This window comes from Falco punctatus, assembly GCF_963210335.1.
Source record: "Falco punctatus genome assembly, chromosome: 1".
Lineage (NCBI taxonomy): Eukaryota > Metazoa > Chordata > Aves > Falconiformes > Falconidae > Falco > Falco punctatus.
The window spans coordinates 66,047,369-66,074,493 of NC_137580.1; the positions used below are offsets into that span (position 1 = coordinate 66,047,369).

The 27,125-nt window shown below is 41.6% G+C and overlaps 1 protein-coding gene across 2 annotated transcripts; it reads right to left on the minus strand.

The window, feature by feature from the left end:
• Positions 1 to 614: 614 nt before the first annotated feature.
• LOC308063636 (transmembrane protease serine 11D-like) lies at positions 615 to 25,740 on the minus strand. 2 transcript variants are annotated; one of them, XM_080386879.1, is made up of 4 exons: positions 25,576 to 25,740; positions 17,801 to 17,922; positions 16,959 to 17,077; positions 615 to 719 (listed from the first exon to the last, which is right to left on the minus strand). In XM_080386879.1, exons 1-4 carry the CDS (start codon positions 25,737 to 25,739, stop codon positions 708 to 710), a joined length of 417 nt encoding a protein of 138 aa, XP_080243005.1. In that variant the 5' UTR covers position 25,740; the 3' UTR covers positions 615 to 707. The 2 variants fall into 2 exon arrangements, with proteins under 2 accessions (XP_080243005.1, XP_080243004.1); XM_080386878.1 differs by lacking the exon at positions 615 to 719 and having other exon boundaries at positions 14,044 to 17,077.
• Between the last annotated feature and the right edge of the window lie 1,385 nt (positions 25,741 to 27,125).

Genomic DNA, 27,125 nt, shown 5'->3' on the forward strand with positions numbered 1-27,125 from the left:
TTTCATATCCTGCATATGCAGGTCTGCTTTGCAAAGAAGGGGCTGGAACCCCAAGCTGAGAAGTCACGTAAGTAAGAACTTTTTCCCTTGCTTTCCCCTTTTCCCTGGGGAATTTTCAAGCATTTTGATCATCCCACCAAATATTATTTTTTCAGTGCATTGGCTGTTTTCCCGCTGTCATTCAAGCATCATTTCTGTAGTTTCAGGTTCCTCAGAGAAGCAAACATCTAGGGAATATATTTGTGTCACTGTGTATTTAATCACTGTAGTGAGGTTCCTACTCTTTATCCTGATAGTAGCATAAGGTTGCTACTGCAGTTTGGAGGGAGGCTAAGGCTGTACTGTGAGGCCACAGAGCAACTGCTCCTGTTCAGCCATACTTAAGACATATTTAAAAGACTTACGTGGGGTTTACACACTGCCACTGATTTTGTTCTAACTTAATGAGCAGGAGAGACCATCATTCAGTAACAGCCATCATAAGAAGGGAAAAACCAAGTCCCATCAATCAGAAAAAGACAAAAACTACCTTTAAGAGAGATGTAATATACTTACTTGAGATGACAGAAGATCTGACATTTATTCGCAGAGGCCCTGTGTATTTTTTCAGGCCCCTCCGTAAGATCCTTTCAATTCTTTCTCGCAATGCTTCTCTAGAATCCGTGGAGGAGAACCAGAATGTGAGCAAAGCCTCTGCCATCACACCATCAGCATCTGGGCTACAAACCAACGAAACAGCCTGGTTACCTTCAGCCCATTTCTGCATTTCTTAGTTTCTATCTTAGCTCCTCTAGCAAGGACTATGTAACATAAAGGATTAGATACATTTTTGAACATTTTGTACATATTTGAGAGAAGGAATTGCCAAAAGAAATCCAAGCAAATGCTGAGTGATTAAACACATCTTGGGCCAGAGGAAGGCATGGTGCTTTCTGTGAACAAATGGGCAGACCAGTATTATAATGGAGTCTAAAAAGCAGTCACTGATGACATGCTTGGGACACAAGAACAGGAAGGAATGAACTGATCTGAATGCAATGAAAAACTAGATATACAGCACTTTAGAAACAGGCAGATGGTTAATGGTATCTAGAGCAGGGGTCCTCAAACTACGGCCCGCGGGCCGGATACAGCCCCCCAGGTTCCTCAATCCGGCCCCCGGTATTTACAGAACCCCCCGGCGCCCCCCCGCCGGGGGTCTGGGGGGAGGAAACCAAGCAGCCGCAGATGACTGCCTGCCACTTCATCTGCATGCCGGCCCCCTGTTTAAAAAGTTTGAGGACCCCTGAACTAGACAGAGACCTTTTCAGGGCCCTGTACATACAAAGAATAAAAAATTCCAATCATCATCAAAAAGGTACTTGAGCAAAGGGGAGAGACCACACAACCCAATTCCACCACTGCAACCTCTTGGGAGAATGTGACTAATAACCTCACATTATGCAACAATAAATGAAACTCGGCAGCATATCCACAATCTACTTATCACAGTCCAAGAGATGGACCACAAAAGGGGCTTTTAACATCCCACTGAAAAGTACAAGCAGCAACCAGTCTGGGACATAAAATTCCACAGTTCTGATGTAAGATCAGAGGAAAGAAAAGGAAGAAAAATCTTCTAACAGGCTGAAGTTACACGTAGTAGTATTTATTTTTCCTGAAAGCATCACTGTGCAAGAGACTGAATGCTAAATGGCAAACACCTACAACTACAGAAGTGTCTAACCTGGCATAGTAAATCTTGCTCTGTGCTTGCAGATGGCTTATCCCTGGTCATTACAGAAGGAAGATATGAGAACTGAGAACCTTCTCTCCTGTGCCTCCTCCTACCTGAGCCAAGAAACACTGACACAACCCACAACAGTTGGAATCACAGTTACTTCATACAGGGAGGAGATAAAAGCAGGTTGCTCTGTCTTAAGCATCATCCTGATAGGAAAGGAAAAGAGACGATCTTCCAGTTATATCTCACTGTCTTTGGAATTTTTAATTATATAGAGGAAAAATAAGAAAATTAAAAATAGGAGCCAAGTAGCTTACACAGGACTCATGCCATCAGGCTCTGATCTTCGAAAGGGACATGCACCAGTATGAAAGAGACATTCCTGCTATCATCAGTGGAGGGCAAATAAAAAGCCATGCGTTATGAGCACACCAAGGCATGCTGAGTGTTTCGTAGCTGAGCGGAAAGACACGTTCCTTGCCTGAAGGATCTCATAATTAAGACTGAGTAGCTAGACGTAAAGTTTCCAACAGGCTGTTTTTTCCCTCTGTGCCAACTTCAGCATGATTGCTACTCTGTTTATTTTCCAGATATTATCTGATCCATCTGTGGGTGTTGCTCTGCATTTCTGAGGTGTTCCCTCACCTCTCCCCCCACTCCTCTTCCTGTGCTGTGCCACACTGGAATTAACATCTCAACTCTTGCAAGCACACCACACCTCTTGAAACCCTCAGGTAAGTACAGCCCACCTTGAATCACTCACTATATAGAAAAGGTCCAGAACCAAAGACTCTAGTCGAGATTTGTTTTGTCTTTCTTAGTAAACAGTGGGCATTAATACTAATGTATTCAAGTGCATTAATAGTAAATAATTGTTTATATTGAGTCAAAAAAAATGCACAGTACTTTCCAAGCAAATTCACAACATCGACCCTGCTTAAAAGAGTTTGCAGCCTGAGCATTGAAAGAAGCATAAAACTTGTATATTTGAAAAAGCAAACAAGCTTCAGTGCATACAAATCTTGCATTCAATGCTGCAAACATCACAGCAAATACCTCAGTCTGTCCTTGGGAACAAGAAGTAATGATCGGCCCCTCAGATCCTTAAATCACCTTATCTCCACCTACAACGCTCCAGTCAGTATCAAAAAAGTATTCCTAAAGCTACATTCAAGTAACTACTTGTAAATGGGATTAAGCTAAAGTAGAGCAGGAGGCAGGATGTCACAAACTGTAGAAGAACAAGAAATACATTCACAAGAATAAGATCTTGAGGTTGCTATCATTAGTTTTGCAGCTTTAGCACATGATTATTAAGACTTTCAAGATTTACTTACAATGCTATAGGGTCTGTCACTTAGCAACAAGACCTTAGTGTTACAACAGACACTTCTATAAAAAAAGTAATTTTCAGCACTCAATGGTGGTCAAAAATCAAACTTCAAGTATTACTGGCAAATGAACAGAGAATAAAAGAGGGAAAAAAATTTGCTCAATGATAATCCCAACCACAAGTCTGACCCCTTCATCTCAAACAGCAAGGACAACAGACCCAAAAGAGACATGGAACAGGGTGACAATGTGACAAGGAAGTTTCTGCAAAGAATGCCTGAGCAGGCTGGGACTTGCAACTGAAAAAAAGAGCAGCACTCATGCAGTACAGGAGAGAAAAGGGATAAGATGGGAGTGTCTGACACCTCTAATTGCATGCAAAGGAGGGATAGATGTCAACTTTTCACCACCTCTTCCAGCACAAGAACTAGGGGCCATTCAATAATCCAAAGAAGGTGGCTCTTCACAAGTAACTCCCTACACTAAAGGACTGAGGTGCATGAATTTCAGGAGTCCAGGGGAGACTGGACAAGTCCTTGGAAAATAACTCCGCTGGAGGCTGCTGCAACCGCTCCAGGAAATCCCAAGTGGTAAACAGCTGGAGGTAGGGAGCATACCAAGAAGCAGTTATCATACACATCTCTTGTGCTGCTACTGTTCCCTAGGCACCTACTTGTGCCCATTCTTAGAGGTGCAACAGTGACAAGTGGGATCTTCTGAATGAGCACAGCCATGATCCAGTTTTACTTTACAAGCACAGTAGCAATACTAGAAGTAAAATGACATTTGCATTACAGTGAAGGAAATAGTTTTGAAAAAGGTTGGTTTTTTTTTTTTTTTAGATAACTCAAATTATATCTGCTTTATTAGCTAAAGCTTGCTCCAGATCTGAACGCAAACTTGTATAGAATTTGGACTAACTGAAGTTTATCTTCTGCATCAAGATCCAAAGAAGGTCATGGTTCACAATAAGATTACAGTCAGGTGGGGATTATGCTCCAGTTTTACACAAAATACACTTTACTGAATCAGATCAAATGGCGCTCTAGCTGGGCTTGGTGTACATTTCATCTGAGCTGTGTGCATTTATTATAATCTCACATACCTCACTCTGATTAAGCGTGAACGGATGTATTTTTTCCTTAAAATGGAATTGTAAAATGTCTTGTCGATCTGTTGAAAAAAGAAAAATATAAGATAACAACAAAAAAGGAGGGAAACTGATATATTGCTCGATGGAGCATTCAGAAAAAAGCATTCAGTTATAAACGCACAGCTACAGAGCCAAGAAATGTAATCCAGCCCAGCCTCTGGATAACATTTGCCACAGAAGTCTCCTAAACTGTTTCCTAGTTGGCCTAAGGCACATCATAAAAAATTAACTCATTTTTCTAAATGTCCTATGACTACATCAGTGTGCCACTATAGTGCTGTCCTGTCCACTCCCAGGTGTAATGAGGGATATTTATAAGCATCCTTGAAACACACTGCTGCAATCCTCCAAAGCACAGCCTCCTAAAGATGGCCTACAGAAAGGGTATAGCATGCTGTGCTCTGCACTGCACTGCACCTCCTCTTTTAAGCGTCCTTTCTGATACGGCACTTATCCTTGTTCTACAGAAATTTATAGCAAAACTACTAGTGATTTCAAATTATAACACCTCAGACACCCTTGTGATTTGCCACGTGTTGAGGGAATTGTCAAGCAACTCTCATCAGAAATCTAGGACTCATATGGAATCAATCCCCAAATGGCATCTTTGCTAATGCCTGCTTAACCACATCCTGCTTTAGGCTGAATGTTGTCTCAGGATTGCATGATGAGTCTGAGACAGCACAGTGTGATATAACATGGCATGAAATTCTGCCAGGAATCACTCAGGATCACTGAAGTATTGAGAAATGGCAAACTCACTAGTGAGTTATGCAGTTCCTCCTATCAGCAAGACCTAGTAAAATGAATGTATCCTGTAAACATCAAACACATGACAAGAAAAACTACATAGAAATGCTCTACAAAATCCTGCAAGTTGCCTTTTTTTGCAGTTTTCAGTCCATAAAGGCTGTCTGATTTAGCCGTCTCCAGATTTTCTGTCTTCCAAAGGAAAAAAAAAAAAAAAGATTCTCAAGCATCTAGTACATTGAAATCTTTCAGATACAGAAGCAAACATGTAGGCATGAAATCTGGGGGTGATTCCTCCCAAAGAACACAAAGCCCCTCTTTCCAGCCTGTCATAAGGTGAAGCCTCATGTCATTACCCATTGTGACTGAAACAGAATAATTTCAAGATGAGAACTGCACATTCTATTATTTTAAGCATACATTAGTAAGGAAAAAGAAAAGTTTTAATGGTGATGCATTGAGATGTCCTTTTACCTTGCTGTTACTGGCAGTTACCTGGAATTACTTAGGCCTTTGGAACAGACAAAATTCTATGGAATAGAAATATATCAACTGCAACAAGCTACTGTATATATGCAGAATGGGCTTTATCCTGTCACTTTGCAGATTGCCAGCTGCTACCACTGCATTTTACAAGGCATACAGTTAGAAATCAGGAATAAAGCATTTTGTTTCCTATAACTCTGCAGCCTGTTCCACCACCACCTTCCTTGTTTATTGGAAACATTTGTCCTCAGACAAAAAGTTGGGTGTTTTTTTGCTTTGGTGGGTTTCTTTTGTTTTTCTTTTTAATGATAACGTTTGCTCATAGATTTTGTCACAGCGTTAACTGCTTCACTGATGATTGTGTAAGTAGAAGCATGTAGTTAAGCAGCACTGCCAGATTTGTGGCATGCAATGGCATGTGCTGGCTTTCGTTGCACTGCCTCTGAGAACTTTTGAGATCTTCAGGACAGGGACTTCTTTGCAGAGTACTTTGCAAATAAAAGAGAGCCTTGAGCTGGGCTGAGGTACACCTCAAGCTTCTACATTGCTAAGAAGTAAAGCAAAAGTAAGCTGACTTTAAGTTTGGGACTGAAGAGGGCAAGAATTCACAATCCCTTGCAAGGGAGACTTAAGTTAATATGACATTCGTCAATCCTTTATCTCCTCCTAGTAGCTGTGTTTTCAAGCTATCTGCACTATCTCAGCTCAGAGATTGCCAGTGGTTTTGCTACACTTTCCATCTGCATTTCTGTACCATATACAGGGATCCTTAATTCTGTCATCCATTCTCTTCTGTCTTTGCTACAGCCTGAGCAGCTCATGTGGTTATTTGTCTGTACTCCCAACATGTTCAGCTTTCTCCTTTTCTCCTCACCCTGGACCACTTCTTAGGTATTCTGTACAGTCTGATAAAGAACACCACATGCTGCAGCAAAGACAAGTATTTCCAGTGCCATCTGACAAAACACAATGCTTCTTTTAAATATAATCTAAAGAGTGCAAATGCAACTGAACTATCAGCAAAAGAAATTATTTTCAGAAAATTTGATCCAAAAGGGATGTTAGTTATTTTTATGGAGATAACAGTAAGCATATGATTTAAAATCATACCAAAACTACTGGATTTCTGTCTTCCATTCTCTTTGACGATTTTATATCTGAATGAGAAAGTAGCCACTTTTCTCTTTCTGTTGCACGCTGTCAATAACTTACTATTATCTGCCTTACTATTATCAATAGACAAAACAACAACAGGAGAGTGGTTTTGTTTCCTGTGATCCTTGCAGGGCCTTTAATGCCTTCAAACTTGACCTAGTATTTTTTACTTTTGTAATCTGCTATATCTTATCAGTGAAGACTTGCTAGGCAAACTTCTGCACTGCAGCTCCTATCTCTCACCTGCTGATGAATTTGTTTGGTAGATATGAATCTGTCCTAAATCTCCTCTTTCCTTCAACAATGACTTTGGTAACCTGGATTATTACCAGTAATCTTTATATTCATATAGAGTTTATGTAAGAGAAAAAGATGTAGCAAGATGCCTTCAGATAATAACTTTCAAAGATTAATGTTCTGTCTCATATTTTTACTGTTTGTCTTCTCATTGGCCTTCCTACATGACCCGTGACACAACCTACTAAAATATTCATAATTTCAGAATGACCCAATATGCCTTGCTTCCCTGGGACCCCAAAATCCCCCAAGCTCTGGAAGTAGGTCACATGCAACAGGTGCATTGCTCCGATGTAGGATGGGGCTGACATGAACTACGCTTGCCCAGATGTGTAGCTGGGTTGCCTACCAGCCCTTGCTTTCTCCCACCACGCACTGCTTTGCCACTCCATGCAGGGTAACCGGATTTATCAAAAAGGTTATCTTAAATCTAGTTTGACAGAATGTTCTTCTGGAATATTTGCTGAACTTACTGCATTACTTGCGTGGGATGTTCAAAAGCATTCAGTAGGTTTAGGAGCACAAATCCTCTTGTTGCTCAATACTATTGCTCTTTTGACTGCTGCCAGTTTAGTCCTTCAGCAGCTATCCTCATACTACATTCTTCTTCTTGCCTCACTAGCTCCTTTGGCTGTAAAGCCTATCATTAGTGATTTTTTAAAGCTTTTTGACTAAATATTAGTTGGAACATGCCACCTGGGTTAGCAACTCTCTCCAGTTTTGCAGTAATCATATCAAATGAATTACTACTAACAGAATTGTATTAATTCTGTACCTAGCACCCAACTTGCTGGCCAATCTGCATCCAATTTACAGCTCAACCTGCTGAGACTCCCAGAGCTGACCATAATGCAAATCCAGTAGCAGCTCCCTTGAGAACCTGGGGTACCTGCTCCCCAGGTTTCAGCTGAGGGGTTAGTTAGGGGTTAGAGGGAGAGAGGGCAGGATAAAGACAGGGACAACAAAAAGTGAACCTGGCATGGTCACAAACCAGGATGTTAACATCACGCTCCCCTTAGAAACACAGATAACAATTACTCACAGCAGCAAGAGCCCTATAGTCATGGTGCTTGCCCAAGGTGAAGAAAATGGACCTGAAGGAAAGTGAGTGTAATGATCGATGGGCCTCCAGCAAACCAGAAGATCAGAAACTTTCCCATCAGAAACCACAAATACCCAAAGACTGCATGTGTCACAGCAGGCAAGAGCAGTGTGATCCCAAATGGTATCACAAACTTCACAGAGTTTAAACTAACTGGACTGCTACAGCTGGGAGGCGAGTAAGCACTATCTGACTTTGCACTAACATAAGGAGCTCAGCTGGGTGGTTCTTGGAGGTGCTGGCTGCAAAAGCGAAATAACTGACTTTGTACAGTAGTTCCTAAAAAGATTGCTCTTTCACATAAAAGAAATTAAGAGGACTAATACATGGGATAATGTCAGGATTTAAAGTACTACGCTTATGCCTAGTGCAACCAATTTCAAAGGCATGTAATGGCATGAGTTTCACTATAGCCATGTAATAGTGACAGCTGGAATTAAGGTCACCTAAGTATTCCCATTCCTACTCCCTGCTTTAAATTGTCCATAATTAGCTTCCTAAAACTTTCACACCACCATTGAAATTTTGTCTGCTTAGGGAGATTTTCTAACTTTTGGAGAGAAAATCAAGTTTACAGAGAAAAATCACCTGGGCTAATATCCGGAGAAAGGCTTTTGTGTATTTTATTTTCCAAAAAAAAAGTATGCTTTTCCCAGGAAAATTACTCTGTGCTTCTTATTCTTAAGCAATACTTAAAGGTAAGGAACTGAAATACAGGAGAGAATAGCTCTTAAGAAAATAATTGCTTTATGAAATCTAAGGAAGATCAATGGTGATGTATTCAGGTTATAAGTGTCCAAATGCCATCAACCACACAAGTTCAGTACTGAATTTTGATTCTTCCTTTTGACAACACCATGTTTTAAACAGCCACTCTCTTGACCAGCCAGATTTTGATCTCAGTGACACCAGTTCACGTCTTGAATCACTTCATTGATTTAATTACCTGTAAACAACGCAGTAATTCTGGGTTGTGGGTCTATAATTAAGATAAGATTCTACCCTTAATCACACACGATATCTATAACTGCCCTTTATTTCATTGCGAATTCCTTTTTCCAGCTCAGGCATCCATTTTCTTTGTGCACATTTTATAGCTTTTCTTGCCACACACTGGATCTGGATTACAGTCACTTATTTGGGGGTAGGGGTGGTGGCATCTTATGATTTTTCTGGCTTTGTATGTGCTTATTAGACCTTCTGCCATGATGAATCAAGAAAAAATAAAAAAGAAACATCAGCTTATACTTGAGAAAATTACATTGAATTAATAAGTCACAGAATCAATGTTGTTGAAGGATCATTGAATTTAAGTTAGAGAAAAAAGTCAGATATTAGGCACATTGTTGATTACTAACAATTTCATCCTGGAAATACATACTATTTAGGTAGAGCACACTGACAGCACTACAATGCATCGACTTGCACTAGCATTTAGAAGTACTTTGTATTCTCCTGAATATATTTTTAGTTCCCTGTGCTACTGTGACTTGTGGAAACAGGAAAAAACTGGAAACAAAAGTCAAAACAAGAACATACCTCAGTTTTTAAATCAATGCAGTATATGACTATGCCAGTGGCCTTTTTCTTCTTTTGATTTCAAAAGGAATTTCTGAAAAAAGCATCACAAGTGAGATGCAAGTGCTTTCTGCAATTATTTCCTCTCTCTGTGTACAGCATTTCACGTATATCTTTAAGGCCACACCTGTATATATACATACTGACAGTCGAGTGCGTTGTCGAGCTCTAATTCCAGAGCCAAATAAGTCACCACACTGTCATCTTGGCCACTGTTACGCTGCCCTGTTTCCCAGTTGGCTGAATTACCGTGGAAAGATGCTTTCTGCTTTGTTTCTAGTCCCAGTCACCCATAGAGGGCACCCTCATTGTACCATACCCGTCCAGAGACAATGCTTCCTATCGTGAGAACCATTCCCTTAAAATAAAGATTTTAAAGCAGAAGTTGTCAAATGCTTATACTTATTTGAGGATTTTTTTTTCAAAATGCTCCTTAATCCTAAAAATATTTTCTTTACATTGATAAAAGATGTGGGGTTTTTTTTCATTTTACAATATTATTTTGCAGAACAAGAGAAAAGGGAGAATATTATTTAAAAGTCTCTAAATATCTTTGTTTAAAAGGCTTCATTTCTCTGGCTTTTGTACTGTTATAAATAAAACTGCCTTCAGTAAAGAACAAGAAAAAATTTCAATGAAAGTTCTGCTCTTTCACCTCATATCAGTACTGAGGAAGTACTTGAGGGAGCACATACAGAGCCTAGGAATCCTCCGGTTTAAATAAGGGTTGTGCTGGTTTTGGCCAGGGCAGTGTTAATTTTCTTCATAGTAGCTGGTATGGGGCCATGTTTTGGATTTGTGCTGGAAAGAGCATTGATAGTACAGAGATGTTTTCAGTATTACCGAGCAGCGCTTGCACAGAGCCAAGGCCTTTTCTGCTTCTCACCCCACCAGCGAGCAGGCTGGGGGTGCGCAAGAACCTGGGAGGGGACACAGCTGGGACAGCTGGCCCCAACTGACCAAAGGGATATACATATGGTGTCACACTTAGCAACAAAAAGCTGAGGGAAGGAGGAAGGGGGAGACGTTCAGAATGATAGCATTTGTCTTCCCAAGTAACTTGTGCATGATGGAGCCCTGCCTTCCCGGAGATGTCTGAGCATCTGCCTGCCGATAGGAAGTGGTGAATGAATTCCTTGGTTTGCTTTGCTTGCGCACATGGCTTTTGCTTTACCTATTATAGTTTCTTTGTCCTAACCCATGAATTTTCTTCTGATTCTATCCTCGGTCCTGACACAGGGGAGTGAGCAAGCAGCCGTGTGGTGCTTAGTTGCTGGCTGGGGTTAAACCACAGCAAGGACTTAGGTTATAAACTTTGGTATCTGTGTCTGCAAACACTACCAAATATCTCTTGAAGCTTATTACAACCAGGAACTTTTTTCATCGGTTTGGTCTGGGTGCTACAAGACTCTGAAAAGTCCTTGGAAATAAATATTGGGCTGCTGCAGGTACTGTAATTTTTCTTTCTGTGATCTGTCCAATTTATCTTCCATTTTCTTTTATTTCAGGGGTTGAGAGAAGAGGTATTTTATGAGGGGTGGGAGGGAACAGCACACATACAGTAAATGAAGCTACATGATACTTGTAGATATTTGTACTTTTCAACTTGCTTTAAAAAAAAAAAGTCACATAAGACACCCTTGATCTTTAGCACACTCCCATTACTTGGGGCATATTCAGTTTTCATCTCTAAATTAGTCCTCACAGTCTGGTCTCCCAGAGAAAATAGTCTTTAGGAGTGTTTCAAAAACCTGCTGCCTTGGGGATCCTCTCCTACAAAATAAACCTCCTGACCCGAGGACCATAAGGCACTCATCAAGCAAGCCACATGCTTCTGAGTTTTACCTTAACACCCACATGGAAAGTGTGACAAACATACCTCAGGTATAGTTCAAGCCAGCTTTGCAGATAGCTCTTTGCTCTGAAGTGATTTTGTATTTCACCTCACTCTCTCTCCCAAACACACACATGCACAGTTCTGTTTCCCAGGAAGACCTGGGTCATGTCTGACCCTAAAGAGGCCAAGTGTCATAAAACAGCAGTCTCGTCTACTCACTCACTGCTGCCAGTCTTCAGCTAGGCTTCCTTTGAGTTCAGCTCAGATGGAAACCTTAGCCAGTACTTCACGCTTTGGCCTCGAAGATGTGGCAGTAAGCTATTCACAACTCAAATGATACGAGGTACTTACTGATACAGGGATCACTGCAAGCGTATCACTGGGTAGAAAGCAGTGCTTCAGTTACAAGCATCCTGTTGAAGGTTAACTCATCCACCAAACAAGGTTATCAGGTGTTAAAGCTCTGCTTCCCATGGAAGCACAAGTGTCTACGTGAGCGTTAAGAGAGAACAAACACAAAGTAACTGAAGCGATGAGGATGAATAAAACCTGAGTGTGCCAGAGGAACTAAGTGGGTCCTTTCCTGATTATCACAGGCACTTAAAAAATTCTTTCCTGTCTCTAGGGATCTCTTTTTAGGTGCTAAATTGGCTTTATTGATTTGGCCTTTCACCTCTCTCCAGCTCAGCTCCCTGTCTGCACAGAGGAGACACCAGCGCCCAGCGGCTGGGAAACTGCAGGGCACCTTGTTCATAACTGAATTGTGCTGAAGCAGCTGCAAATCTGCACCACTGAGAATGCAGGGCAAAGTGAGATCCCATTGCACCCCACTGGTGTCCTTCAAGGTGGTGGCACAGAAGGCACCTAAGCAGAGGCATTGGATACAGCTAACAAGCCCTGTTGGTGAGCCACAAAGCGGCAGGGACGGTGCAGAGCTGCAGAGAAGTACTGAGTGCCAAATGCTGCACTTGACAGTCCTTGGGACCCTCACTTACCTTAGCAGCACAGAGAACAGGAGGTGTGTGTGGGGAGGGACGTGCGTGGCACCTGCTTGCCTTTCTGCTTCTCCCCCCTCGCAGTGAGAGAAATGTGTTAACAACCTTTAAAATCATCATCTCCCAACGGAGAAAACTGCCTACTTCATTAACAGCTCCAGTACAGGGACTCAGCAATAAGTCCTTAAACTGACTAAGAACAGAAACAGTCATCAGAACCGTTCTGCAGTATTTTCCTGTGGTATCACAACTGCTTCTGCAATACTCAGTAGAGAAACTATTTCTAAATTAAACCAACACTAATTCAATTCTATCAGACAGGAAAGACTTCAAGAGCTGTATTTATTAAAAACTTTCCCCAACATCTGTACTTAAGGACACAGAAAATTCTCTTATTATTCAAAGTCACTGGAGCAAGATGTCTGTTTCTAAAAGAGATGTATTGACACACAGTACTGAGTCCTGAGGCAAGGATTACTTGATGACATTCCTTCTCTTCAACAGAAATACTGGGATAGGCAGTAGTTACCCAGGGGATGTACCCAGGTAGCCTCTTACTAGAACCCCAAACACTCTGCCCAGGTCCAGCCAGATAGTTTTGTGTCAGTTTCAGATGGTGGAAGGATGGGGGAGAGCCCAGATGCCTTGCAGATAGTGAGATGACAGGGGAAATCCATGCCCAGTCCATTCCATGGCTCAAGACACCCATGGAGGGAAAACAAACATCTCGCCTCTCCCCCAGCCACCCAATTAGCGAAGGAGGGAGCCATGCTACACTCATTACCTGAGAAGCATCCATCCACCCAACCCACAGCCTGGCTTACCGTCACATGGGAGCAGGAGAGAGTAGGGGATAATGGATGGGGCACAGCCCCAGAAGCAGAGGAGGGTACAGTGTCTAACGCAAGAGTCCACAAAGACACGTGGACTAGGACAGGGAGAAGCAGCCCAAGAGCAGGGCTGGGAACAGCTCTGGCCAGAGGAGGAGACAGGGAGATACTAGGTGCCTGGGAAAGGAGGAGGGTGGCATAAGCTGTCCTTGAAGAGGGGAAAGCTCGCAACATGTAGGAGAAAGTATCAGAAAGTTATTGTAGTGTGGTAAAAAGAGCAGAAAGGTACATTTGCAAATCACTGGTGGACAGAGTAAAGGCTGGTGTCTGTTTCTGTTGAGCAACCAGCCATGTACTGAAGGGGTCACAGGCTGCAGCTACTTGGTATCCACTACTCTCACAGCTCGACACTTGCCAGCCTTGAAGCTGAGACAATTCTCTTTAAGATGGACTTGATGAAGTACTCATTTCAAGCTCTCTTGGATGCATACCTCCTCCCCTTGAAGTCCAAGATGACTTTCCACACTAGACACAAAGCCCTTCCACCCTCCTCCTGCACACAGGGCAATTAGTGCTACTGCCCAGAGCAGGCAACTGAGATCATTTTAGTCACTCAGGTCTATCTAGACCCAGCTGTCTCAGCTCCTTCTACACTTTGGGGTGCCAGAGGGGCTGAAGAAGGAAAGCTTAAAGCAAGGCCTTGGAAATCTTTCCTGGAATGCTGTGGTAAGAAGGTAGTTAGAGCCTCCAAGATTCCTGGGAAATCCAAAAGAATTAATACATTTTTTTTTGGGGAAAAAAAACCAACCAAAACAAAAAATTATCAAGGAGTTGCAGAAAACTAGTCAGTAAAAGTTGTGCAGATCAGCCAAGCATTATATGAACCCACTATAAAATAGAGGCTCCCTGGAGAAGAAGCCATTAAGGCTGTGACTGTGCCCTTTTAATCCAGTGCAAGAGGGGACAGCCTGGCATGGTCCATTTTAGTTGAACAAGAGAAGAACAGGGTCTCGCCAGAAAAATGAGGAGGCTCTGGTGAGCTGAACATCTCTTTCCACAGAGGCATTCAATCAGGTCTGCTTTTTCAAGACAGCACAAAGGGAACCCTCACAGACACTCGCAGGAAGCAAGGCAAGGAGAAAAGACCTTTCATCATCTATCTCAGTCCCCCCAGCTCCACCCCACAAGACATTTTCCAGACTTTCCAGTCAGCCCTGAGATGTTGACTGGTGCACCAGCTTCATCAGCTCTCTGGCACGATCTCCCTGCATTCCCTCCCACCTTCAATGAGATAAGAGAGTCAGGAATGTTGTTCACAAGATGGGTGTTACTACTCAACTCTGAAACCAAAGCAAACATCAGGACATCTTCTGCCAGTTCTAAGGAGGACATGAGATGACTTCTCTATGGGAGCAAAAACATTTTTCCTGATGAAACATCAGCTCTGAAAAGAGGTCCTTTCAGGGTTGTTCTGGGGAGAAACAAAGGAGGCTTCATCAGGGAGGGATCAGAGAAGGGAGCACTTGGCAGGGAGTTGCACTAACTCAGGTAATTTGAATGCTTCTGATTATCAGAGATGATTCACTTCTGTTCACTTTGCACCAAGTATTGTGAAAGACATTGCATTTATCTGCACTGACACTGACTCACTGTTTCACAATATGAGCTTAAGGTATTGTTACTACTATGACAATGGGAAGGCTTGGACATCCAAAACCCTATACAACAGCTGGGGAAAGACTACAGAGGATTTTGGTAAATCCAGACCAAGCAGAAAATGTGATTAAAAACTCAACTCTTTTCTCCTCTATTAAAAGAGATGGTGTGAAAACTCTAAAAATAAAAATGCAGATGTTCTGAGACAGCTGTCAAGAAGTCAAGAGGATAATTCTGTCTCTAGAAAGATTGCTTTGATTTTTATCACTACAAGCTGAGTTTTGCCTGTAGACAATCAGATTTACAAAGAACATACTGTTAGTCATTAGTGTATAGAGTCACATTAAATAAGCTTATGGACAATTCTCGATCTCATACATCCTTATGAGATGGAACACCTGGAACTAAACCCACAGAAAGTCAACGTTTATGGCACAGACCATTTATATCAGCTGACCTAAAATTACAGCAAAGAACTCACAAAATTTGAGTGAGAGGTAGCAGTTAATGGCTGAATTAAAGACAGCTTTTAAGAAAAGTCACAGGAACAAAGGAAAGGTAACACAGTTCTCTGTATGTTTGTTATGGTGTTACTTATCAAGTACAATTAACTGCTCTGAAATAATGGTTCTCACTGCTCAACCAACGCTGGTATTTACTGTCACTACTGTCAGAAGTGCTTAGCACCCATAGAGGAGACAGGGTTTCTAAAGCATTGGCTTCCATTCAAGCATCTAAATTAATAGCCATGCTCAGAGGAAATCTGACAGCATTGGACACTGTCTGAAAGAACTTCTTAGCTAAAACCAAATTTCTTGCCAAAGGAGCCACACTTTTAAAAAATGAAGAGGGAATGAGTGGAAGAAAGGGATACAACTTTACTCAATGAAGCGTTATACCTCAGACTTCTCCCCAGCCCTTGCCTTCCTCCTGTCTCAGCAATACACAATGTCTTCTTGGTCAGGTAGAACATTCCCTCTCCAAGGTCCTATATCACAAGGTTTAAAGCCTGCAATTATTAAGTAATAGTTGTCAAGTAGTAGCACCTAAGTAAATGCACCTTATGTAAGACTCTATACATACAGATATGCACCAGGAGCAAATCTTGGGAAATATGGTACGGTCCCCAGTAGGTAAAGAGGGCAGAAAGGAAACAAGTATAGAAAAAAAAAAAAAAAATACTAAGATCTCCAAGGTCCTCAGCAGTGAAGCCAGAAAGAGATGCTAGCACTGCCAAATCCCTATATAGCACCCTGCTTCTCCAGAACAATATTCACCACAGCTCACATTTTGTTGTGGACAAATGGCACGGCCCTAAATTAAATCACAGTGGGGAGCAAAGCATTGATTGTCCTATTAACTGAGTATCTGTGCAAGGTTGCTAAACAGGAGGTAAGAGATACACATCAAACTCTGATGAATGAAGCACAAAAAGATACAAGTACAATCACATGCTTATTGCTGTAAAGAGCTGAACTCTGTAATTATCATCTGTGGGGAAGTGTCTCAAAGAGAAAACAAGAAAGGAAATTGCAGTGTGTCTATTTATTTCCATAGCTACTGTATGACTGAGAGCCACTCAGCAGCCTCTGCTATTTGTAGGAGTGTTTCCCAACAAAACATACCGAAGGTGCAGGAAAAGGGCTTGTGTATTGTTTTGTCAACATACAGCAACAGCCTGCCATGTAGAGTTCCCCACCCCATAAACGAGAGGGTGTACAAGAATGCTTTCCTTAGAAACAGTGGGGCATAAATCATAAAATCAGGCTCAGGGCAGGGAAAGAGAAGACACACACAAATGACCAGTGATATAGGAGAAAGCTGAGATTATTGTCGATGTCTGTTTCACCACTGCAGGGACAAAGAGAGGTGACATGCTAGAACAAGCAGACTGGCACGTGCGAGACATCTGCCAGGTATGATCGTGACTCCCCATTTCCCAGGTCTGCTAACCATAGGGGATCAGGGTACACCAGTCACCTGTGGTCTAAAAGTGTGCTGCTCACATTAATGACTCTTCTATCACACAATCCTTAACAGCAAGGCACAATGGTCAAAACTTACCAGTCTCTCAACCCTCTCACTCAGGTCTCTAAACCTTCCCGAGGACTGTCTGGACAATTCATTACTGTACTGGATGTTGGTGATTTTTACGTTGGCACTGTAATAGAACAGCTTCTGATCTGTAAGAGAAATAAGAGAAACAGGCAATACTGAAAGCACGAAGATGAATGAACTTTTGATATACACCTAGAGCTGACTGATATCTAGATGTCTAGGGGGTGGATGATCCTTCACCCGTATCCAACCCATTCAAATACAGCTTCCAAAAGCTAGAAACCCAGGAGCAAGAACTCAATTGAGTTAGGTGATCTAAGCCAAGTAGTGACAAAAAGCTCAGTTTCCCCAACAGTTACAATGGTGGCCAATAGCACTTCGGGCTCGCACAGGATCACAAGCTGCATCCTGCTGTCAGCCACCTTCCTTCCTGGCCTGTGTGCCCACTCAACGCCGAGCCCTGGCAGGTGATTGCTGGTGGTCAAGGCAAAGGAACAGTGAAACATCACAAGTCGAGACAAGCAGAAGGTTCTGTCACTCATGTAAGGGAGACCAGAAAGCTGTGTTGACCTCATCACAGACGTAAATCATGAGGAAGATGTGAAAGGAATGAAAGCAAGTGAAAGCCAACAGAAACCACAGCCATAAACCTCCCTGCAGGAAACGTTGCTAAGAGATCAGCAAAGATGCTAAATGAGGAACAAAAGAGCTCTAGAAAAGCCAGTGGGTTTTCCCCAAAAGAGCTTTAAACGGACTGATAAAAAGTAAACTCCCAGCATTGTGCAGCACAACAAGCACAAAGAAAATGCACTAAACATAGGAACAGTCATTTGTTATGTGAAACTTACCATATGCCAGAAAATAAACTAAGAGACCAATGGTGATAGCTGCTGCCGCTGCTGTTCCAATAACAATTAGAGCTATTTTCCAGGGCTCAAGATGTCTTATTTTGATGGCTGGCTGATGAATTCTGGGGGAAAGGAAGAACAAAGGGATAAGATTAATGAGAGACACTTTTCTAATTATCCCTCCCCAAAAAATGAAGCTAAAGTTTTCTCTCTCAACATCAGCTGATTCTTCCCAGCTGTATTAATTGACTTCTCACCCAACACCCTTGAAAATGAAACCATGACTCAAGACTATTTTGAAATAGATGTTGGGATATGCCAAATTAAGTAGGAGTCCCACTATGCACTTTCTTACATGACCTCTGACTGGAAATCTGCAAGAATAAAACTTATTTTTTAGCTGGGTGATTTTTTATACAGCAGCATAGGCAGTTTTCAATTGGTTAAAAAAATCAGTCATCACAGACACTCTAGCACCTTTGCTCCCAAAAATGCTTTGTGCAATAAAATTGGGAAAAAGCATCCCATGCTTTGTGTAGTACATAGCTACACATTTTCCAAGCTGCTCCATCCATTTCTGTCTGCAAACAAGAGCTGGACAAGAAACAGATTTCAGCCAGCCAGCCTATGCTTCCTGTTTTACTCAGGCTAAGTCTAAAAGCAAAAGACAAGCACTGCTTTAAGTAGTGTTTTCTGAAGGGATGAAATGACAGGGCAAGGGCAAGGACATGTGAGTGGACCAGGGGACATAAGTAGGAAGTCTCACCAGTACTTCTCTCTGCCATGCTCTTAATTACACAGGTGCTAATCCACGTTAACTCAAGGAAAGTCAGTAGTCTGCAGGTCAGTATTTATAGTTAGACAAAAACCTGCCTGAAAAACGTTACTCACAGCAAATTCTAACTCTAGCTATACACTCAAAGGCATTTGAAGATCCTCAAAGCCACTTTTCTATTATGTTATCAGCCATTACAAAATACAGAACAGGAAGCCAGAATTTGTGGCAAAGAGTCTTTCATTCTAGAACCAGCTACCTCATTTGTGCAGATATGCACACCTTCAGGTTAAGGTACAGCCTCCCCCAGCAAAGCAGGTTGCCAGGATCTCCTCCTGAGGGTATGAGGCATCTCGGTGAGTTCCCACATTCATAACAAAGTACATACAGCTCACTTCCAGAACACCTGCCTCATGAGCCATAAGTTTAAATACATTAAAATAAGTTTAAAATAATTTGCAGCTGTGTGCAGGAATAAGACAGCAAGCACACTGCACTGTGCACAGTACATAAATATTGAAGCAGGTTCTGATATTTCATTCTAATGTCATTGTAATGCCTTACAGTTATGGCCTTATTATTTCAGCTTGGAAAACAACTGACTCAGGCTAAATATTGTGACATTTGATTGAGTGAAAATGGGAATACTCATTTGTCACTCATACCTGTTCTGACTTGTACTGGATCTCCTAGCTAGTGTCTCCTTCACCCCTGTTATCCTCTAAACTATTAATCTCTCATCTCCTCTGGCTTGCTTCAAAATGCATCTGTGAATCCACAGCAGAAAAGAGGAGGGGAAAAAAAAAAAAAAAAAAAAAAAGAAGAAGATAGGAATTAAACAGTCCTGTTAAGAGATTAGTAGCAGCTCCAAAGCTATTTCTGAGACTACTGTAGGAAGTTGCCTTAAAACTTTAACTGGAGAAATTAAAAAGATGCAGCTATAATGAGTCAGGACTCTGCCTCATTAAGAAGACTATTTCTAAATAGTAACTGTTAGCTGAAACCATAAAGTCAGTGGTGAGTTCAGCTTTAATTTGTCATGTGGGTCTGTTGGGGTGGGTTTTCTGCCACTCCAACTAGCAGTCCTTTGCATGTCTTGTACGTTTTGTAAATGTTTCTCTTACATTTGAAGTGAGACTAAGCTGCATGAAAAACCAACAAAACACACACACACTTAACTTGACACAACCTACTCGCATTCATTCTTGTAGATACTCTCATTTAAAAAGCAGTTGTCTCGATTAATCTACACAGAAGGAAAACCACTTAGAAGGTCTTTCAGCTATAATGAACCTGGGCTGGCATAGCCCCAGACCAAAATGCTGGGTCTGAGAAGCCCATTTGAAAGGCTGAATGCCACCTTTTACACCGCAGTCAGTGAGTGTGAAGAAATTACTACCTATCATATCAGTGAAAGAGCGGTTTCAGATCAGAAGTAGCGTGGCCAGGATACAGTTAAATATAAAGTACCATATAAACTGAAACCTTTTCAGAATTCTTTTGTACATAGTATATAACATTTTTTTAATAATTCTTATTCTTTATTTCTTCTCTTTCAAGTTTCATATTACCATTTAGCAAACAGAACGCCCAGTCCACAATAGTTACTCACACATGTAATTTTACTCACACACATGACTTTCACTTAATTCATGAAACCTGTTTGAAAGCATCGTCTCAAAGAGGTACAAAGCAGACATCAGCTTTTAAACTGAATTTCCCCAGACAATAAACTGTTTGAGAACTATCTGTTAGAAAGTCACTTAAGGAGAGAGGGGTGGGACTGTTTTGGGACCTGGGATGTCTTTTTTTTTTCCTTCTGTTTTTTCTGAATAACTGTCCCCCTTCCTTATAAATAATAGCACAGAATGACTGTTAAGGTTCACTCTCCTTTTGTAATTAATTTTTAAAACAAAAATTGGTTTTAAAAACATAAGGTATTTTTGAGTAAAATGTCCTTGGTTAGGTTGTTCTGCCTGGATACTTCTCCATTTGAATAGATGTGCAAACTGAGCACACCAGGATGATTTCAAATCCAGGTTTTCAAAAATACCTGTGAGATAAAAACACAGATTGCTAGGCTGAACCTTTTCCATTCCCATTAACTTTGAGCTTTGCTGCTGCTTTGCTCTGTCTCCTAAGGTTCACTCCTCAAAGATCAATTATTTCATCTAATAACACATCCCATTGTGTAAAGCTGGACAGTACTTACAGGGATTCAATACACACAAGAGGAGTAACTATCCCAGAATTGAAACAGCTTTGATCCACATGATGACCCACCAGAGCCTGAAATACTCTGCAGAGAGCTGATACAAGTTCAACAGTGGGAATTTACTGTCACAGATAAAGAGTCCAGCAGTCCCTTACAACTTCTTGGGAACTATCTGCTCAACAGAGAGGGAACCGGGAGAGTAACCAAGAAAGGCATAGCAGGATTAAAAACACTCCAGGTGACAGGGTCACTGAAATAGTCCAGAGCAGAAATGGAGATTTTAAGCCTGAACAAAATACTAGCTGAAAACCTTCCACTGACTTCAGTGGGCTTTCTGTCAGGGTCCCTTCTGCCTGCACCCTAAGTGGTCCTCCCCTCTACCCCAGAGACTCTGCTCTTTCCCAGACAACCATGCCTGTGCAGTAATTTTAAATACACTGCAACCAGGGACTGGATTTCATCTCTCTACGGAAGACTGTCAAGTCCCAGAGTAAGATTTGTCTGATTAGGAAGAGGACTGAAATATTTGCTGACAAAGAGAAATGACAAAACCTGATACAAATCGCCCACACTGACAACAATTTTACTTGGTTGTCCTCTCTTTGTTTCCTAATAATTTCTAACACTGTCTTTGCTTTTTCAATTGGCATTCAGCTGGAATTTTCCTAGAAATACCCTCTGAGACCTTTCCTGAGTGGTGCTAGGTGATTTGGAGCCCTGCATTCTGTACTTGGGTTCCCCCCTCCATCATGAGCACAAAGAAGCCCGCCAGGAACAATTCCTCAAGAAGCAGCTCACATCAGTAAACACAAAGCCAGAAAGATCCCTCCCCTTAAGCATTTTACAAGGTAGAAATAAGGAGGACATGGTTAGTTACGTCTATTGGCTTTTAGTAACAGAGGAGCACTGGGGGAAAAAAAGCCAGTCTCAAAGAAAAATTAAAAATCTTACCTAATACCCAAACTTTTTTTTAAGGGTGCCATTCAATAAACAGATCATAAACTTCACATTAAATAAATCATGCATGCACTTGCCTCACTGCAGCCTGAAACTGTTAGTTTACAAAATAAATAAGAGTGTCTTTTACCTACTGGAATTTAGATTCACTTCTTGCAAAGAAGCAGAATTAAAACTGCCTTCTACGAGTCACACCACCTTCAGAGGAAAAACCTCAAAGGTCTTCCTCACCAGGGCAGAAAACACACTCTGACACCTGTGGGAACTCTTCCATCACCTGCACTGAGCTTCATATCACAGACAGTGTGTAGCTAAGTCAGCATGAACCATGAAACAGAACACAGGCTCTGCTTTGGCATGCACGTACTGACAGTGTCTGGTCAAGAAAGGTGCTGACAGGACAGCATGACAGCCAAACCCAAAACAGTCACCTAGAGATGATCTCTTGTGGGCTATTAAATGTCCTTATTATTATTAAATGTTTTTAGTCCTGTAACAGAGACATGCTTAGACAAACAAATTTTTTTCCATGATTTTAGAATGCATGCAGTACTTCTGTCATGAGGTGCTTTGAGAAAAAAAATCAATAAAAACCACTATCAGCCTTAGCAGTTTACATTTCTGGCTGGATAATAAGTTTTTATGTATTTTATACATAATAAACAGTTGCTAGGTTGCGTAGATAAATATTGAGATGCTGTAATCTAGCAATGTATTTTCACTGAACAGCGATGGACAAATTTCTTCATGGGAGAAATGCTGCTGAAATTAGAGAAGGTTCCTCAGACAAGAGGTTCAGCTGAGACTCTGAAACCCCAGGCAATTTTCCAATGGCAGAGAAACTGGACAATTCCCATTTTAATTTCTGTATAAAATCTGTCTCCCTCTTACCACTAAAACATGAAGTTTTCAGATTGTCTTGTATCAGAAGCATGTAAAATTAAGCCATCCCAAGCTTTGTGTTAGCTTGACTTCATTCAGAATGAAGACCTCTATGTAACCAGAAATATAGACATAGAAGGAGTACATGATGGAAACAGAATTATTTGATTTTAAAAAATTACGCTGACACAAAAAGCCCAATCATAAAACTGTCTGTGAATAATAAAGACAGGCATTTCTGCAACACCGTCCAACAGGAATAGCAAAGTCCATAAAAGCTGCTGCGTTTACACTGGAGCTCACTCAGTCAGTGAAGACAACCAGATTTTAGGGCTTAGGAGGAGATCCTTTCTTATTCTGATTTTCCTGTCTAAAATGGTCAGAAACTGAGTGAATGTGACACAGAAACACAAATGGTACCAATCCATACGAGTCAAATGAGGTGTGGTGTATACCAGAATCAGAAGTATTTCACTAGGGTTTCCTGGAATCAGGATCTGCTCTGAGACAAACTGAGCAGAACAGGTTTCTGTTTGGTACCATGCAGGAACCACATCTGCCTCCTGCAGTAATGAAGGTTAACTCCCACTAATGCCAATGGGACACGAGTGTCCTTGCACCAGGGCTGGCATTCATTTCCTGATACACCTCAGCAGTCTGTAATTTACACTCATTTTGCCCACCTACCGCATGACAAATTGGTGCAAGTGGCACTGCATTTCCACCTACATATTCACTTTTAGACTCGCATATGCACCACCAGCTACTCTGTAGCCCACCCTGCCAGGGCACAAGATCTTCACAAGGAAGTTGTGCGTTTGACACTGCATTTGCTTCCCAGACTGCAGGACACAGCACAACAGAGGAGGGACAAGACTAGCAAAGCTGTCTACTCCACCCAGTTTTCCTTAGCGGCTTTGCTTCCTGAAGGATTTTATGGAGCACACATTCCATAGTTTCAACTTAGCTTGAAATGTTGTGAAAAAAGGCAGCCTAGAACTGGATAAACCTAATACTGAAGCCCCACTCCTGCAAGAGACTGAGGCACAGCATGATGAGCTCAAACAGCAAGGCTTACAGCTCCACGCTCAGATCTACATGCCTGCCCAGCAAAGAACTCTGGACATTTAACAGGTTACGCAGGGCCTTTGATTAAGACCAGGAAGTCCCCATCCTTTCAGAAATGTGTAAATATTTAATTATCTAACACAGATTTCCCCTAATGTACCTTAGATTTTATAATAACCTAAACAACTATTTAAACAACTAAATCCTTTCCTAACTAGAAGGCAACTAAACTCATCTCAGATGTTATTTAACTATCCTCTAGCACACTTATTATTTAGACCACTATTGATATCAACAAGACGTGTTAACTAGATTTACCTCTAAGAAGAAAAAGGAATGGCTTTTCAATTCTGCTAGGCAGAGAACTCTCAAAACCTAAGAGTTTTCCCTCTTTATGTAACACATGCAAACTGGTATTCACAACTGATGGGGATTTATCCGTCACCTGACAGAGCAGCGTAGCTTTTAAGGTAAGGATATTAAACAGGGCAGAGACTCTTTGGGTATTGAACAGGGTACCACTAAAGAAGCACAGAACCAAAAACTGAACTCAGTCTTCTCCTGACAAAGTCAGCACTGTATTGACTAAAAATGGCATTGTCCTCATGAAATAAGAAAAACGCTTAAGTGGGAATAAAGAGTAAGTTTTGTCAATTTAGAAACAATGTTTCTATTTCAGCATGTCCAGCAATTATTAAAAAATACCCAACTTCTAGAAATACTGAGGATGGAAAAAATAAGTAATATCTTGCAATCATCCACAGCCATCTACCCAAAGCAATGCCAGAGAGGAGACTAAGATTGTAGTATTTAGCAATTACACATAAAAATTTAGCCATCCAGTCAAATCATTAGGGTATTAAAAAAAATATTTCAGATTCTTTTGGATTTTTCTGAGGTCTTACTTTTTAGCTTCATCAATTGCTGAGGCAACGATAAAAAACACATTCAAGGAAGACTGAGCATCTCTTATTGCCACATGAAGCCAGGAGCCAGAGTATCAAACAGAAATAACAAATTCCAGGAGGCTTGCTGTACATTTATGACCAGATCCCTGCTCTGACTCAAGAGAATATAGTAGACTATCACAGCAGCTAGAAGACTTATTTTTGTAAAAATACCCTGAACTTTGCAGCACCATCTCAAATACTGTTACAGTAAAACAAAGCTAAGTATATTCAGCATCTCTGACTGCACAAAAATGCTTTCAGACACAAAACATCTTGCCAGTACTCCCTAGGAATCACGTCTTCTCTGTAGTGTTCTCCTTACGTAGTTATGCTGCCATCACCGATTTAACTGGGACTTTTTGCAGGGTTTGGGGGAAATAATATTGCAACTAGACCTGACTAAAATCCATGGTTTACAAAAGTTGTGTTATTAACATTTGATTTTGACACAAAAGAGCTTCCTGGATTCTCCACTGCTGCAATAGAAGCCTGCTGGGGGCAGGACAAGACAATCACAGGAAGGAAAGGTGTCAACCTAAGACATCATATCATCTTTCTAAAGAGAAAGAAAATCTTTGTGCTCCTGGCCATGCTAGGAAAGGATTTCCTTCTGCATTTCTCACTCAAGCCACGTGTTATTCTTTTCATCCAGACCACAGTCTCCAAACCCTCCCTTTCAGCCTGCAACTTCCCCCCTGTCTATTGCCCCTTTTCAGGCTGCACATTTCAGGCCGATCCATGATGTACCCTAGATCTAAAAGGACAAAAAGAGCAGGGATAGAGCAATGGGGTCCAAGGTCAGGCAAGAGAAGATTTCTCTTCTGGATCTACATATGTCCTTGAAGTCCTAAAACTGTCCCATAAACAGTATCCTTTACTACCATAACACCTCCAAATCAGACTCACAGAGTTAAAAAATGCCACCTACTTTTGAAGATCCCATGGTAGGTCCCGGTAGGTCTGGTAGCCTTTCTGACCGCCAACCAAGGCTTGACTAAAGTCTGGACTGCGTAGTGAATGCTGCTGGAAAACACAGGAGTTGCATTGACTGGTGTGACGGGAAGGGAAAGGTGTTGAATGAAGATCCTTCATTGAGGCACAGCTGGCGCAACACCCAGCACCCTGTGGGTTATTGCAAAACGGGGGAGCGAACTTCAGAATAAAAACAAACAGAGGTAAGCATGGAGTTGATAAGGAGACTGTAACCGTCGGATCAGCTCTGCATCAAAGAGCTCCCCAGGCAGAGATGGACAGAGCAGATAAATTGGCACAGGCAAGAAGACTTGTTCTTCACCACAGCAGAACAGGAAGTACGTGAGATTTCCCTTTTCCAGCACTCCCTTTCTGTCCAGCTTGTATCCCTGCAGCAGGCCTTCTTCTCAGCAGCAGCACCTTCTACCATACACTTACTGTAAAACTCACATGGGAGAGGCACCACACTGTCCGCAATGCTAAGTCGCTTGCCTCCCGAGATAGCTGACAGAAAGGCCGAACACAAAAACAAATACAGATATAAACTGCTTGGTCAGCCAAGCCTGATCTCCCTCGGTGCTCACTGCTCCACAGCTGTCCTGAAGTCGCTTGGCATCAGGGACATGACAACTATAAGTATCCAGCCTCCTAATTACACGTTAGTCATTTAATGGCTAGCGTAACCCCGCCTGTGGAAAATGCTTACTCTGTGAAAAGGGCCACCAACCTCCTTGGAATTCCCTTCTCCCAGCACAAACGTGATTCTTCAGAGCCAACTGAAAAGGGGAAAATGGCTATTCTCTAGTGAGAAATTGTGTACTTGCATCTCAAAACCCAAGGCAAAAAAGGAAAATTACCAGAAACCAAACTTCTGGTCTCTAGTCTTTGATATGCTTGGATTTTTTTGCCAAAAAGTTTGAAGCATTTGGTTTTCCAGTGCAGTCTCAAGATTTCACAACTTTATGGGAACACGTTATCTTCCAGAAAGAACCTCAGCAACAGAGGGTAACACACCCCCCCCCCAAAAAAAAAAAAAAAAACAAACCAAAAACAGCAAAAAGAAAATTTCACCTAATTATACCAAGTCCTTTTCCTTCTCTCACTAATGATGCCTATTCACAGGCATTTCGATGCAATTGCAGAAGCAAGTGTCTGGACATCCCATTGTTAGGACAGTGGGAAAAGCTGAGCACTGCTGCATGGCATCTATTTCTCTAACATTGATTTCTTCCTTTGCTTTGATCAAGTCAATTGCTGCTTTTTTTTTTTTTTTTTTTTTTTTTTTTTTGGCTTCTGTTGCAGTTACCTGCCTTACGTGGGGATTTACTGATTGAATACACAGTTACCTCTTGAGTACTAATATCCTCCCTGGGCACCCCCCTCCCCTTCCCCCCTCAGCCCTGTCATCTTCTTTTTCAAGATTAGTAAAACTCAAAATTTAAGTTTGTGCACAACAGAAATCCCTGCTCCACCCAGAAACACACTCACACCCACAGGAACTCCAGC